The sequence below is a fragment of the Chiloscyllium plagiosum genome, unplaced genomic scaffold (assembly GCF_037043375.1).
Source record: "Chiloscyllium plagiosum isolate Xiang-an unplaced genomic scaffold, Cpla_swu_hap1 HiC_scaffold_27, whole genome shotgun sequence".
Taxonomy (NCBI): Eukaryota; Metazoa; Chordata; class Chondrichthyes; order Orectolobiformes; family Hemiscylliidae; genus Chiloscyllium; species Chiloscyllium plagiosum.
In genome coordinates this window covers 35,271,802-35,287,496 of record NW_028270165.1, presented here as the reverse complement: position 1 = coordinate 35,287,496, position 15,695 = coordinate 35,271,802, and the positions used below count along the sequence as shown (strand labels likewise).

At 48.3% G+C, this 15,695-nt stretch overlaps 1 protein-coding gene across 1 annotated transcript; it reads left to right on the top strand.

Annotated features, from left to right (window-relative positions):
- Nucleotides 1–14,137: 14,137 nt before the first annotated feature.
- LOC148143578 (uncharacterized) lies at nucleotides 14,138–15,217 on the top strand. Its single transcript, XM_087975241.1, has one exon. It carries the CDS (start codon nucleotides 14,138–14,140, stop codon nucleotides 15,215–15,217), a length of 1,080 nt encoding a protein of 359 aa, XP_087831367.1.
- Nucleotides 15,218–15,695: the final 478 nt, after the last annotated feature.

Below are 15,695 nucleotides of genomic sequence, written 5' to 3'. Positions count from 1 at the left end.
GTTCCAAAGAAACCTGTTGGACAAAACCTGGTGTTGTGTGGTTTTTAACTTTGTCCAGATTAGGGTGGGTTGACCCTGCTAAATTACCCATAGTGCCCAGGTATGTGCAGGTTAGGGTGGATTGGTTATGTGTTAGAAACGAAAATCGCTTCTCAATAATCGCTCTAGACAAATTCAGGAAAACAAAGTTTTATTAACAAGTCAAGTCTGCAGAGTCGGGCACCCTTGAAGAAAAGGCGCGCTGAGGCTTACAAAGTCTCCCATTATATACAGCACAAGTCCCTCCTCTCCTTGGCTCCAACAAGCCATGAGGTTCACATTCTTAAAAACATCATTATTTTTATCACAAAGTCTGCAACAAAAGGCTCCAGAGTCTCCAAAGTTTGTTGTTTTTCTCACCCTGTAGTCTTATCAGTCAAAGGCTTTAATCTGAAACAGATGTCTCTCAAGTCGTTCCCCCATCCTGGAGTCTTATCAGTCAAGGGCTCATCCTTCCCTCCTGTGTCAATGGTTTCATCAATCAAGGGCCTGTTTGTTTTTACTCTGCTCACAAATTGTCAGCATTCTGCACAATTTAAACTAGCCTGTTTGTTTTTACTCTGCTCACAAATTGTCAGCATCCTGCACAATTTAAACTATTCTACTTTTGAGTATATAAAATGTTCTAGAAAAGAAACAAAAGTTTTGTCTTTTATTATAGACCAGTCCGTGGTCCAGGCACATCTTAAAGTTTAAACCGAAATTACCTCTCACAATTCCACCCTTTTCTTTCTTTAAGATGTGCCTGACCAAATAAGCCCCCCCTCCCTCAAGGGCCCGGGAAATCCTTGGTCTTTCGCAGCAACATCACTTTAAGTTCCCGCGTCCCATGTTGTGGAACCACCACTGCCTGGAGTCGGGAAATATTTTTCTGAATTAAAAACTGAATACAGGGAGTGAGGCAGGGTAATACGAGAAGAAGAATCATGCCTCCCCCAACCACCAGCAACGCCGTGCGCCACCAGCTACCACCTAGGAGACCATCCCACCATCCGATGCCACTAAGAGGATGCCAAGATTGTACTGGCACATGGGCCAATCTCCGAATTTCATCGGAAATTTTCACAACCGCTTTACCATTATCGTCAATTTCTAGACAGCAGTTTGTCAGGTTAAATTTCCCGCACACACCCCCCTCCGAGGCCAACAGATAATCCAAGGCAAGTCGGTTTTGATATGTCGCAGCCCTCATCTGATCCTGCTGCTGAGCCAACAACTCTAGGGCCAGGGCAGTCTGGTTAGTAATGACCTCTACGACTGCTTGGAGCCTGATAATTCGATTTAGCATATAGATAGGAGTACGATATCCCCATGATCCGTCCTGTGCCCATGTAGCCGGCCCGTAGTATTCAATAATCCGGGCCGGTGGCCACTCATCCCCCCAATCACCGACTTGGATATCCCTTGGCGACCTACGCAGGGAGTCAAAGAGTTTAACTCCCAAATCATCGCCTTCCTCCCGGGGTAATAGGAAGAATTCAGGTCTTATTAGACCCAGGAAGCATACTCCAGCCCATCCCATGGGCAGTTTGGAATATGCCTGATTACCGCATATCCAAAATAGGCCATCTGGAGCAGGCCCTCCCTGCCTCACAACGTCATCCCACAACTCCTTTACCCCAGGGACACCCTCATAAGGACCAGGACCACTGCAATTCCAGTATTCGGATTGTTGACCCCGTGGCAGAGTCTGGACAGGATTATTCCAGCATTGATTCCCCTGACAACCACCACTCCACACTCTTTTCATGCCATCGGAAGGGTCAGCACTTAGCTCGTAAGAGGAGGAATCAGAACGTAACCGAATGCAATTTTGATGATCTCGGTGTGCAATGTACCAAGCAATATTCTCAGGCCACCATACTCGCGTGGTTGCATCCAATATATTCTGACAGGGGCTAATCCCTACCTTCACGGTCCCCTTGCCTTCAATACAGAACTGGCCCTCAGGGCTGTTTGTCAGTCTCCACCCCTGGCTTTTTCTGTCGTTGTCATGAGTCCAAGTGGTTTGCAGCAATTCCCCTATGTCTAAGCTTTGACCAGTCCACGGCCATTGTTCCGACATATGCGGCCCCCCACAGACCCAGCAATTGCTAACATTTAAAACAGTGGCTATTCTAGAGGTGAGATCAATAAACAGGTTTTGTGTAACATCAGGGAGTTCAATCTGTCCTTCTACCTCTTCGTATACAGATGGCACTTTAGGGAGCACGACCGTTCCCTGACGGTCTTGCTCTTTCCCCAACCCCCGATCAGGGATCTGTATCTTGGTCTCCTTGACTCTGTCAACCTGCTCCCTGAGCAACACGGAGGATAGGTCCCACCTCCCAGTTTTGCTAATACACACCCAGCGGTCATTTATAGGGCATCCATGGATTTTGCCACCGTATCCTTTATTATATATCTGATAATAGGGTCCCATCCTCCCAACATTCATGGCGTGCACTCACATCGTAACACCTATCGTCCACATAGGAATGGGACATAAATGATCCCGAATAGATTCGAATCCCAAGTCTTACTGTAGTTCGACATTTGTCACATCTCCCCTCACCCTCCCCCACATACAGGAGTAAACTGATCAATATCCCCAGCAATACAGTCCAAGTAGAGTTCATTATTGCTGTCTTTTCAGTTTTACCGACAACGGCTTGTCCCCTTGCTCGCATGTCCAGGTGCTTTCTTCTTCAGGCGGAACAGGCCCCTTTATCCTTGATGCGTGGACCCACCCTTTTTCTTTCGTCCGAACAGCTGCTTCAGTTGTTAACAGAACCAGGAACGGTCCTTCCCACCGCGGCTGGAGCTTTTCGGCCTTCCAGGTCTTAACAAGTATCCAATCTCCGGGCTCCACCTTATGCAGGAGGAAGTCAAGCGGCGGAGTCTGAGCCAGGAGACCTTTCCTCCGGAGTTCTGCAAAAGAACGGGATAAGGGCAGTAAATAGGTTCGGATAAATACATCCCCCCCTTGTAGAGTGGGACATCCATCAACCTTATTCCAATACGGTAATCCGAACAGCATTTCATAGGGGGAAACCCCGACATCTCGGCGAGGTGCCGTACGTATCCTCAATAGGGCAATGGGCAGGCACTTGGGCCAGGGTAACTTAGTTTCTAACATCAGCTTAGTCAATTGGGTCTTAAGCGTGCCATTCATTCTCTCAACTCGACCCGAACTCTGAGGATGCCAGGGTGCGTGGAATTTCCATTGGATACCCAGGGTAGTACAGATCAAATGGTGTAGCTTAGAAATAAAATGCGTCCCGCAGTCGGAGTCGATAGATTCCATTATGCCATATCTCGGGATTATGTTCTCTAACAACAGTCGGGCCACGGTTGGTGCATCGTCTTTGGCAGTTGGGAAAGCCTCTACCCAGTGAGTGAAATGGTCTACTATTACTAGCAGATATTTCCATCTCTGTACTGGGGGTAATTCTGTAAAGTCGACTTGGATCCTCTGAAATGGCCTAATCGCTAGGGGCTGACCACCGGCTGGCCTTCCGATTAATACGCCGGCAAGTGGGGCATCCGACTACCTCTTGTTGGGCTAATGTGTATATCCCCCTGCATACATAGTCTCTCAGGATTGTGTCACACATGGCTTGCACCCCCCAGTGGGTCTGATGGTGTAATCGGTGCAGAATACCCCGGGTGATCTGTTTGTTCAGTACTTGTCTCCCATCAGGATCCGTCCACTTCCCGTTAGTATCTAGCCGGGCACCCAATTGATCCATTTTATCAATCTCCCCCTGGGTGAAGACGGGTTGTTTAGCGAGCCCTTCCCGCAACGGTATTAACGTTATCAATTGGACGGATTTTTCGACCGCTGCCCGCTTGGCTTCCTCGTCTGCCAGCCGGTTTCCCACCGCTTCCGGTGTCAACCCCTTCTGGTGACCGGGTACATGGACTACTGCAAGTTCCGTAGGTAACGCCAGGGCTTCCAATGTTAGGCTGATCATTTGTTCGTGAGCTAATTCTTTTCCCCGGGAAGTTATCAATCCTCGCTCTTTCCAGATTTTTCCGAAAGTATGAACGACTCCGTATGCATACTTTGAGTCTGTATATATAGTTCCCACTTTCCCTTCCAACAACTTCAGGGCCCTCTGGAGGGCGTACAACTCACAGGATTGGGCTGACCACTTCCCGGGCAGTCGTCCGGACTCAATCGCCCGTTTCGTTGCACCATCTATGACAGCATAGCCACTGTATCGCACTCCACTGATGCACCGGGAGGACCCGTCGATATACAGTTCCTGTCCCTCACCCAGCGGGGCTTCTTGCAGGTCCTCTCGGCTCTTGGTCTGCAAGTCCACAAATTCCACACAATCATGCTCCTGTTCCCCGTCTGCAGGAAGTCCGTACAGAAACTGGGCTGGGTTGCAACTGAGATCTTTTGCAAAATTGAGATCGTTCCCGGTCATCAAAATCGTCTCATACTTCAGGATGCGAGAGTCTGTTAACCAGCGGTGAGCCTTTTGAGCCAGTATGGCACTAACCGAATGTGGGGAGTATACTGTGATCCTTCCTCCAAAGGTAAGTTTTCGGGCCTCTTCTACTAACATTGCCGTAGCTGCCACTGCCTGTATACAGGTCGGCCATCCACATGACACAGGGTCTAACATTTTTGACAAAAATGCAACCGGCTGACGTTTCCCTGCCCGCAGCTGAGTAAGCACACCCTGGGCAATTCCGCCGGCGCTATTGACATATAACTGGAACGGTTCCTTCAGGGTGGGTAAAGCCAATACCGGAGCTCGAATCAGTTTATTTTTAATAATATTAAATCGCTGCTCCTCCTCATCTGACCAGTCCACCTTTTGTCCTTCTTGTCCCAGTTTGTCGTACAAAAATTTTACTAAAGTGGTGTAACTTTCAATCCATATCCGGCAATACCCTACTAGTCCCAGGAATTGTCTGACTTCCTTCTTCGTCCTGGGTATTGGCATACCCGTAATTCCTGATATTCGTTCTGGCGTGATACGGCGGTGCCCCTTACTGACTTGATGGCCCAGATATCTTACTTCTCGCTCCACAAACTGGAGTTTTGTCCTGGAGACGCGTAGACCCTGTTTCCCCAGGAAGTTCAACAGGGCAACGGTGTCTGCTCGTACCTCCTCTTCTCTTGGTCCTGAGAGTAAGAGATCATCGACATATTGGAGCAATTGATTCTCCGCGTTACACTAAAATCCTCCTAAGATCTGCTCCAGTATTTGTCCAAACAAATTGGGTGACTCCGTGAATCCCTGCGGCAAGACCGTCCATCTTAACTGTCGCTTTCGTCCTGAGAAGGGATTCTCCCATTCAAAGGCAAAAAGGTTCCGACTTTCTTCGTCAAGGGGGCAACTCCAGAAAGCATCCTTCAGATCTATTACGCTGAACCATTCATGTTCGGGGGGAATTTTACTCATTAACGTGTAGGGATTAGGTACCACCAGGTATCTAGCCTGGACTACTTCATTCAACCCCCGCAAGTCTTGCACCAGCCTATATGTCCCGTCCGGCTTCCTCACAGGGAGTATTGGAGTATTGAAAGGGGACATGCATTCATCCAGTAGTCCATCTGTGATTAATCTTTCTATCACAGGTTGTAACCCCTCCCGTCCTTCCATAGCAATCGGGTATTGTTTCCTTCTTACCGGGCCTCTTCCTGGTAACATGGTGATTTGGAGAGGTTTGATGTTTAGACCCCCTCTGTTCCCCTCTCGGTACCATACGTCCGGGTCTATTTGTTGATCATCTTCTTCGGTGAGGGCGAACAACCTTACCACCATTTCCCCGTTATTTGGTACCGTTCCGATCCCTAGTTTGACCTGCAAGTCTCTTCCTAACAAATTAAACCCCGCCGATGGCAGTAGAAGGAGGTCTCGTTTAGTAGTTCTGTTTTCATACCCAATTTCCACGTCCTCCACCACTGGGACTTGTAATTTCTGTCCTCCAATTCCAGATACCCCCATAACTTTTCCTCCTGCTCGGGTGCCGGGGGGTATTTGGATTATACTCGATCTTTCGGCTCCCGAGTCCACCATAAATGTGATCTCCGATCCTTGGGGCCCTACTTTCAAGTTTACCAGGGGTTTCTGTCGATAGTCCTTTTGCCCCAAGGGTAGGAACCCCCGACCTCCCTAATCTTCCTCCATCAGGGCGTACGACCTCACCTCCCGCTTGTAGCGGGAGCACTCCCGTTTAAAATGTCCCTCTTCATTACAATAGTAACATCTGAGTGTCCTCTTCGTTTCCCTGTCACGGTCTCGCGTTCCTCCACCCTTCCTTTGTTCCGGCCATGGTTCTCTTTTCCTCTGCTCCTGCCACGACTCTCCCCTTTCCTGTTTCTGCCATGGCTCTCCCTTTTCCTTTCTTCCAGCTGTCATTTGTTGCACCGTTTGCATCATTATCTTTGTCGCCTTCCTTTGCTTCTCATCGTCCCTTCTCACAAACACCTTTTGCGCCTCCCGTAGTAGTTCACTTAAAGATTTACTATCCCAATCATCCATTTTCTCTAATTTCTTTCGTATGTCCGGCCAGGCTTTTGATACAAACTCTACCCGTATGAGGTGTTGCCCCACGTCCGTCTCAGGGTCCACCCCAGCAAACTGCTGCAAATTCTTCCTAATCCTGTCTAGGAAGTCCGTAGGGGTTTCCTCCGGGTTTTGATGATTACCAAAGGCCTTGGTAAAATTGTGCCCCTTCGGGGCTGCGTGTCTTATTCCTTTTATCCAATATTCCCGCATGTCTCTCATGTTGCGCCGTCCTCCCTCCGTGTTCTTATCCCACTCAGGGTCGGTGAGGGGAAACTTCTGTTCCCCTCCTTCTCCCCCCTCTCTCTCCCAGACCAAGAGCGCAGCTTGTCGTATCATCTGACGCTCCTGGCTAGAGAACAATGTTTTCATGATGGAACACATCTCTTCCCACGTGTAAGTATTCGGACCCAGGAACTGATCCAATTGTTCAGCAAGTCCCATGGGGTCCTCTAGTAGACCCTTCATCTCCCTCCTGAAATTCCGTACTTCAGTACTCGTTAAGGGAACGTTCACATATCCCGTCCTTCCCTCCTCACCCCCCATGGGCACTTCCCGGAGTGGATTCATTCTTGCAATCGAGACAGGGTTTTGTCTGTGACCCTTTTCAGCTTGAGATCTGTCTGTACCCCTGAGGTAGTTTGTGATTCCTCCCCATTTTCTTCCCCTTCCCCTGAATCGTCGTCACCCGAAGGAACATTCTGTGGGGCAGACGGGGTCACGTAGGGCGGCGGTAAGTGATCTAAAGGGTCCCATTCTTTCTGCCCTTTCGAATCTTTATTAGTCACCTGCATTTGGCAAGATATCGTAACCGGCAGCCAACAAAGGGCATAATCACTTTCTTCCAGATTAACATCAGGTTTTGAATTGACATATAAAATGAGGGCTTGCCGGACCCAGTCTTCGTCAGTACCGAATCTAGGCCACCACACTGAGTCGCCCTGAATAGGTTTCTGGGACCACTTTTGACAGTATTTTACCATCTTCCTTTTAGATTTTCCCTTTCTTCCACCCTGATCCCAATTATTTAGCATTCTCCCTAACGGACTATCGTCAGGTACCCCGGGGTATGTGTCATTGTCCCTGTTTAAGCCTACCTTTCCCTTAATCGCCTTAGATCCCTTATTTCCCATTTCCGAGGACATCGTATTTTTCCCGTGATAATCTATCACAATGTAGCCAATTCCCGGACCTTCAGTCCCGTGATCGCCCAGGTTCCTTTGCAGGCACCCCCTGTCTTTGGATTCCTGTGTCCTACGTCTCTGTGACACAAATCACAGGCACCCCGTAGGTACACGTTCCTCCTCAAACACGGTCTCTGCAAAATCCCTCACAGGCGAGCCCCGGTCTCTAGATTCCTGAGTCCCACGTCTCTGTAGAAAAAAAAAATCCACAGGCACCCCGTAGGTACCCAGTCCTCCGGAAACACGGTCCCCGCAAGTTTTTTCTTACCTGGGTTCGGTGCACCAAAATTACTCGATCGTTAACCGTCCCCACTGCCTCGGGTACACCCCTCCTTTGTTTTCCTGAGCCTCCCGGATATCACTCGCTCAAGCCGCGCGGGGCGACAAGCAAGGAATCAGGGACTGCCGAACTCGGCAGGGTGCACCTTCTCTGATATCCTTCCTCAACTCCCCTTGCGGCCGGAGTGTTGATCCCGGATGACGAGCCCCCAAGTTGTTAGAAACGAAAATCGCTTCTCAATAATCGCTCTAGACAAATTCAGGAAAACAAAGTTTTATTAACAAGTCAAGTCTGCAGAGTCGGGCACCCTTGAAGAAAAGGCGCGCTGAGGCTTACAAAGTCTCCCATTATATACAGCACAAGTCCCTCTTCTCCTTGGCTCCAACAAGCCATGAGGTTCACATTCTTAAAAACATCATTATTTTTATCACAAAGTCTGCAACAAAAGGCTCCAGAGTCTCCAAAGTTTGTTGTTTTTCTCACCCTGTAGTCTTATCAGTCAAAAGCTTTAATCTGAAACAGATGTCTCTCAAGTCGTTCCCCCATCCTGGAGTCTTATCAGTCAAGGACTCATCCTTCCCTCCTGTGTCAATGGTTTCATCAATCAAGGGCCTGTTTGTTTTTACTCTGCTCACAAATTGTCAGCATTCTGCACAATTTAAACTAGCCTGTTTGTTTTTACTCTGCTCACAAATTGTCAGCATTCTGCACAATTTAAACTATTCTACTTTTGAGTATATAAAATGTTCTAGAAAAGAAACAAAAGTTTTGTCTTTTATTATAGACCAGTCCGTGGTCCAGGCACATCTTAAAGTTTAAACCGAAATTACCTCTCACAATTGCTGCTGGTTCCAAAGAAACCTGTTGGACAAAACCTGGTGTTGTGTGGTTTTTAACTTTGTCCAGATTAGGGTGGGTTGACCCTGCTAAGTTACCCATAGTGCCCAGGTATGTGCAGGTTAGGGTGGATTGGTTATGCCAAATTCCGCATAATATCCAGGGATGTGCAGGTTCGGTGTATTACTCAGGGTTAAATGTAGAGCGGTGGGGGAATGGGTATGGGTGGGTTACCCTTGGGAAGGTCAGTGTGGACTCGTGGGTCAGAGTAGCCTGCTTCCACACTGTGGGGATTCCCTGAAGGGAAGGGGTTCTCCTCCCCTTCTGCTGCAGGGCCCCGCAGGTGCAGTGAGGTGGCCCGCTGTCCACCTCGCCCCGCCCCTTTACCGTCACCTTTCCCCGCCCCATTAATGACGTCACAAGACAGAAGTGGCCCTGTCAGTTTGAGTGACACTCCCTCCCTCTGGGCAACTCCTCAACCTGGGAGGGCCGGAGAGACGGGAGGCGGGGAAGTCTGTTCCCTTGTTAGAACTGGAGTGAATTCAGGGAGGGAGCAGTCTCCGCAAACTCAGGTAGGTTTCTTAATTACCCCAGTGATGAGGGACGGAAGAATAGAGATTGGAAAGGGGGAGGGGTGGACATTTTTTCTGTTTTGATGTTTAAAATGCACCCGATTCCCACCAGTAACAAGTACAGCACATGCAATATTCCTCATTGCAGCTTCAAGCCGGTTTTGCACCCTCTGTTCTTCCTCCACCTTGGCTCCAGCACATTCAGCTTCCTTCACTCATTCCCATCCCCCCGCCCTGATGTCCAAGCTGACCCGCAAAAGTTCCTCCAGTTTCTTCTGTGGGTTTTGAAAACTTGTTCAATCCTTTAATTGAGTAGATGAGTTGGGAAGTTATGTTGTAGCTGCACCAGGTTAGGCCACTTTTGGAATGTTGTGTGCAGTTCTGGTCTCTCTGCTAGAGGAAGGATGTTGTGAAACCTGAAAGGATTCAGAAAAGATTGACAAGAATGTTGTCAGGGTTTGAGCTGAACAGGGTTGGGCTGTTTTTCCTTCGAGCGCCAGAGGCTGAAGGGTGACCCTACAGATTTCTATAAAATCATGAGGGGCATGGATAGGATAAATAGACAAGATGTTTTCCCTGGGATGGGGGAGTCCAGAACTACAGGATAATAGGTTTAGGGTGAGGGTGTGGGGAAGATTTAAAAGAGACCTTTGGGGCAATGCCTATGTTGAGGGTAGTGCATGTAAGGAATGAGCTGCCAGAGGAAGTGGTGGAGGCTGGTACAATCACAACATTTAAAAGGCATCTGGATGTGTAAATGAATAGGAATAGTTCATTTTTTTTAAATTGGCAGCTCTCAGAATGAACAGGATGTCTGTCACTCCTGTGTATTTTTTTTTAATTTTTTTTTCCTTTTAACCCCCATGCTACTGCCTAACTGCGGTAGTGCTTATTTTTTCCCCAGAACCCATGTTGTGTGTGTGCAGGTGTGAGATACAGTGAGAGACACAAGGTGTATGAATCTTTATTTAATTTCCACCACCAGGAAGAAAGGAAACACCTGAGTGGCCAATGACAAGCAGTGCCCTTCACAAATAGGAAGGGTTTACAGGGATATGGGCCAAGTGCTGGTAAATGGGACCAGATTGATTTAGGATATCTGATCAGCATAGATGAGTTGGACTGAAGGGCCTGTTTCTATGCTGTGCATCTGGTAGATAGTGGTCCTCAGAATTCTGTTCCCATTAGGCTCTCCCTTAACTCTCTTGCAAATGGTCTTGGTGACAGTATGAGATTCTGACAAGAAACAGGACCCATAAATGCACAAGGGAAGGATTCCGTACATGGAGATGGGTATAGTTACTTATGCCACATAAGGCCTGCTGTATCCCAGCCAGTGGAACACAAGCTGTTTGTCTATACGGGCAGGAGGTATATGGCCCCTTTGTCTTACAGGAGTGGGTGAGACAAGTCTCAAATAGGTAAGAGATGTTATGTGGAACATGCACACCCATAGCTGGTTCCATTAAAGCAATTCTCATACGACCCTGCAGTAGAGTTAAAAGACATCAGCAAACAGGTGGCAGGAGGGCTCATACAGTATTGGAAAACTTATCCTTAAACATTTTGACTAAAATGTTTAATTTTGAATTATACAACACATTTGCTGCACAATAGAAAATAGGCAGGGAGAGTAAGACAATTAAGAACGTTTGCCTGAACATCAGTGAATCTGTATAAACAGGACACCGAGTGATAACATTCATGGCTGTTCCTTTGTGAAATTAATAACAATGTTTGATTCTGACCTCAAAATGAAACTCGCTACAAATTGACTTCTCCCTTGAATTATTATCCTTCACTATTATCTGTCTAGTTCAGAACATGCAGTGCTTTTGTTAACTTTTTGTGTTTGTGACAGTATAGCCTTTGTAAACTTGTGTATAAAGGTAGTCTTCTAGGAGAAAGTGAGGACTGGAGATCAAGCTGAAAATGAGTTGCTGGAAAAGCGCAGGAGGTCAGGCAGCATTCAAGGAGCAGGAGCTCATGCCCGAAACGTCGATTCTCCTGCTCCTTGGATGCTGCCTGACCTGCTGCGCTTTTCCAGCAACACGTTTTCAGCTATAAAGGTAGTCTGTTTGTGATAGTACAACAGAGTAGCCTGCCAGGGCTCTTGAAGGAAGAACAATGTCCTACTCTCCTGGGTTATTAGAATCCAGTTAGCCTGGCTTATAGGTATCAGGGTTATGTTGTAACAGTGATGCTATTAGTAAATTAAAGGGATGATTAAAATTAAACTAAAACTGTCTGCAAGAGTTTTTGTGAAATTCCAGACTACCAAAGGTACGATCTCCGGGATGAACCAAGAGAGGCTTGCAAGTTGAGTTCATAAGGAATTCCTTGGGCCGTCTCAAATCTGCACTTTATTGGATGTAGTGTGTAAGTTGAATAAGGGGCTGAAATTGGCCTGTCGCAAAGATATTAGTACAGTTGTTATGGGGGATTTCAACATGCAGGTAGACTGGGAGAAATCGTGGATGCATTGGTGATCATTTTCCAATGTTCTATAAATTCAGGATCAGTTCCTGCAGATTGGAGGGTGGCTAATGTTGTCCCACTTTTTAAGAAGGGAGGGAGAGAGAAAACAGAATTATAGACCAGTTAGTCTGACCTCAGTGGTGGGTAAAATGCTGGAGTCAATTATAAAGGATGAAATTACAACACATCTGGATAGCAGTGACAGGATAGGTCAGAGTTGGCGTGGATTTATGAAGGAGAAATCATGCTTGACTAATCTTCTGGAATTTTTTGAGGATGAAACTCTGAAGACGGAAAAGGGAGATCCAGTGGATGTAGTATACCTGGACTTTCAGAAAGTCTTTGACAAAGTCCCACATAGGAGGTTAGTGAGCAAGATTAGGGCACATGGTATTAAGGGCAAAATACTGACATGGATTGAAAATTGGTTGGCTGACAGGAAACAAAGAATAGTGATAATGAAAGTAAGAATAATGGCAGGCAGTGACCAATGGTGTGCCGCAGGGATCAGTGCTGGGACTGCAGCTTTTTACAATGTACATTAATGATATAGATGAAGATATTAAAAATAATATTAGCAAATTTGATGATGACACAAAGCTGGGTGGCAGGGTGAAATGTGGGGAGGATGTTAGGAGAATACAGGGTGACCTGGATAGGCTAGGTGGGTGGACGGATGCATGGCAGATGGTGTTTAATGTGGATAAATGTGTGGTTATCCACTGTGGTGGCAAGAACAGGAAGGCAGATTACTACCTAAATGGAGTCAAGTTAGGTAAAGGAGATCTAGGTGTTCTTGTACATCAGTCAATGAAAGTAAGCATGCAGGTACAGCAGGCAGTGAAGTCAGCTAATAGCATGCTGGCCTTCATAACAAGAGGAATTGAGTATAGAAACAAAGAGGTCCTTCTGCAGTTGTACAGGGCCCTGGTGAGACTGCACCTGGAATATTGTGCGCAGTTTTGGTCTCCAAATTTGAGGAAAGACATTCCGGCTATTGAGGGAATGCAGCATAGGTTCACGAGGTCAATTCCCAGAATGGCGGGAATATCTTATGCTGAAAGATTGGAGCAACTGGGCTTGTGTACACTTGAGTTTGGAAGGCTGAGAGGGGATCTGATTGAGATGTACAGGATTATTAAAGGATTGGACACTCTGGAGACAGGAAGCATGTTTCCACTGATGGGTGAGTCCTGAACCAGATGACACAATTTAAAAACAAGAGGTAGGCCACTTAGAACGGAGTTGAAGAGAAACTTCTTCACCCAGAGAGTGGTGGGTGTATGGAATGCTCTGCCCCAGAAGGCTGTGGAGGCCAAGTCTCTGGATACTTTCAAGAAAGAGTTGGATAGAGCTCTTAAGGATAGTGGAATCCAAGGTTATGGGGATAAGGCAGGAACAGGATACTGATTGCGGATGATCAGCCATAATGGTGCTGGCTCGAAGGGCAGAATGGCCTACTCCTGCACCTATTGTCTATTGTCTGATGGATGTTCATAAGGGGCATGGATTGGGTGAATATCCAAGGTCTTTTCCCCTGGGTTTGGGAGTCTAGAACTAGAGGGCATATATTTGAGCTGAGAGGGGAATGATTTAATAGGGACCTGAGGGGCAGACCTGCTCGCTCTCAGCAGTATCCCAGTGTTGTGAAAGATATTCACTTTCAGGTGGATTTATCTTGACATTAGTCTTGACATTTTTGCTTTTCTGCCCCTGTAAGATCCTGAATCAGCATCTTCAGGGGAATTAGTTCGAGCAGAGTGAGAACAGACGGGGAGAGAGAGAGTGGGATGGTGCTTTCAATTTTGTGGAATAACAAAAGAAAAGAATATTCCACAGAAAGTAGAATTCCTTGTTCTGAATTTCTACCCTGCACTGACAATGATGAATTTTGTAATCTCTTTTTAACAGAGTATTGGACGATCTGAAGACAGAAGTTTCAAAATCAACAGATGAAGGGCTCTCCATTGTCTGCAGACTTCACTTTGACATCAATGTCTGACAGTCACTCACTCCATCGGGACGACAACAATTTTCCAACTATGATTCTGTGAGAAGGAGCAAAGCTTTTTGGTTCCGGTTTGAGTACGTCTTCAGCATCAGTGGGACTGGATGAGAGACCCTACTGTTGCAGTGCACTGAGTGTGGAGCCTGAAGCAGTTATACAGCCTGGAAAAAGAAATTCACGGTGGGGAGCGGCTCCACACGCGTTTGTGTGTGGCTGAAGCGTTGGCCATGGAGAAGCCCGAGGAATCCTGCCTCGTAGAGAAACCGTGGAAGTGTGGCGACTGTGGGAAAGGTTTCCATGTCCCGTCTGTCCTGGAGACTCATCGGCGCAGCCACACTGGGGAGAAGCCGTTCTTCTGCTATGTCTGCGGGAAAGGCTTCAGCGATTCCTCCAACCTGCTGACCCACCAGCGAGTCCACACGGATGAGAGGCCCTTCAGCTGCCCCGATTGCGGGAAGGCTTTTCGTGATTCCTCCGCCCTGCTGACCCACCGGCGGATCCACACAGGGGAGAGGCCCTTCATCTGCCCTCTGTGCAGAAAGGCTTTTCGTGATTCCTCAGCCCTGCTGACCCACCGACGGATCCACACAGGGGAGAGGCCCTTCAGCTGCCCCGTGTGTGGGAAGGCTTTTCGTGATTCCTCAGCCCTGCTGACCCACCGGCGGGTCCACACGGGGGAGAGGCCCTTCAGCTGCTCCGAGTGTGGGAAGGCCTTCAGTAATTCCTCCAACCTACTGACCCACCTGCAGGTCCACATGGGGGAGAGGCCGTTCAGCTGCCCCCAGTGCAGGAAGGCCTTTACCCAGGCCTCCACCCTGCTGAGGCACGGGCGGATCCACTTGGGGGAGAGGCCGTTCCCCTGCACAGAGTGCGGGAAGGCCTTTAGCAATTCCTCCAACCTACTGACGCACCGGCGAGTCCACACGGGGGAGAGGCCATTCAGCTGCCCCCAGTGCAAGAAGGCCTTTACCCAGGCCTCTGCCCTGCTGAGGCACCGGAGGATCCACATGGGGGAGAGGCCCTTCAGCTGCCCCGAGTGCGGGAAGACCTTTACCCAGGTCTCCACCCTGCTGTCCCACCGGCGGATCCACACGGGGGAGAGGCCTTTCAGCTGCTCAGAGTGTGGGGAGGGGTTGTCAGGTGAGCCACCTGCAGAGGCACTAGCGACTCCACTAGGGGGAAGAGGCCCTTCAGGGGCCCCGAGTGCAGGACGGGGTTCACCTGCTCGATTTAAGCTGCTGACCCACCAGTGTCTCCACACCAGGGAGAGGCCGTTCACCTGCTCCTCCCAACTGTGGACGCACTGAAGCGGCGACGGCCGAGTGACATTTATCGACTGGACTGTCAACCCAGTTTTGGGGCTGCTGGGTTCGAATCCGACCGCAGTAGATGGCGGAATTGGAATTTGGTCAGAAACTGGAGTTCAGAATCTAACGATGAAACCATTTTTTGTTGGGGTGGGGGTGGGTGGAGAAAACCCCCATCCGATTCACTCACATCCTTTTTAGGGGAGGAAACTGCCGTTGTGGGAAAGGATTCACTCAGCTGCATTCTTTACCCAGGCTGGCCTACACGTGACTCCAGACCCACAGTAGTGTGGTTGACTCGACACTGCCCATCCAATTTACTTGGAATACAGGATACGGGTTGAAATTACTGAGTGAGGCAATACTTCCCACAGGTTAAGGCTGTACCAAGGATCCAATTACAAAGGGACAACTTGGTGGTGACCAATAGTAAGGAAAGTGTGGTTGTGAGGGAATGTGTGCGCACTTCGGTCTTGAG

Bases quoted from the DNA above. Each gene is read 5' to 3' on its own strand.
- LOC148143578 (XM_087975241.1), top strand. From the start codon at position 14,138: ATGGAGAAGCCCGAGGAATCCTGCCTCGTAGAGAAACCGTGGAAGTGT.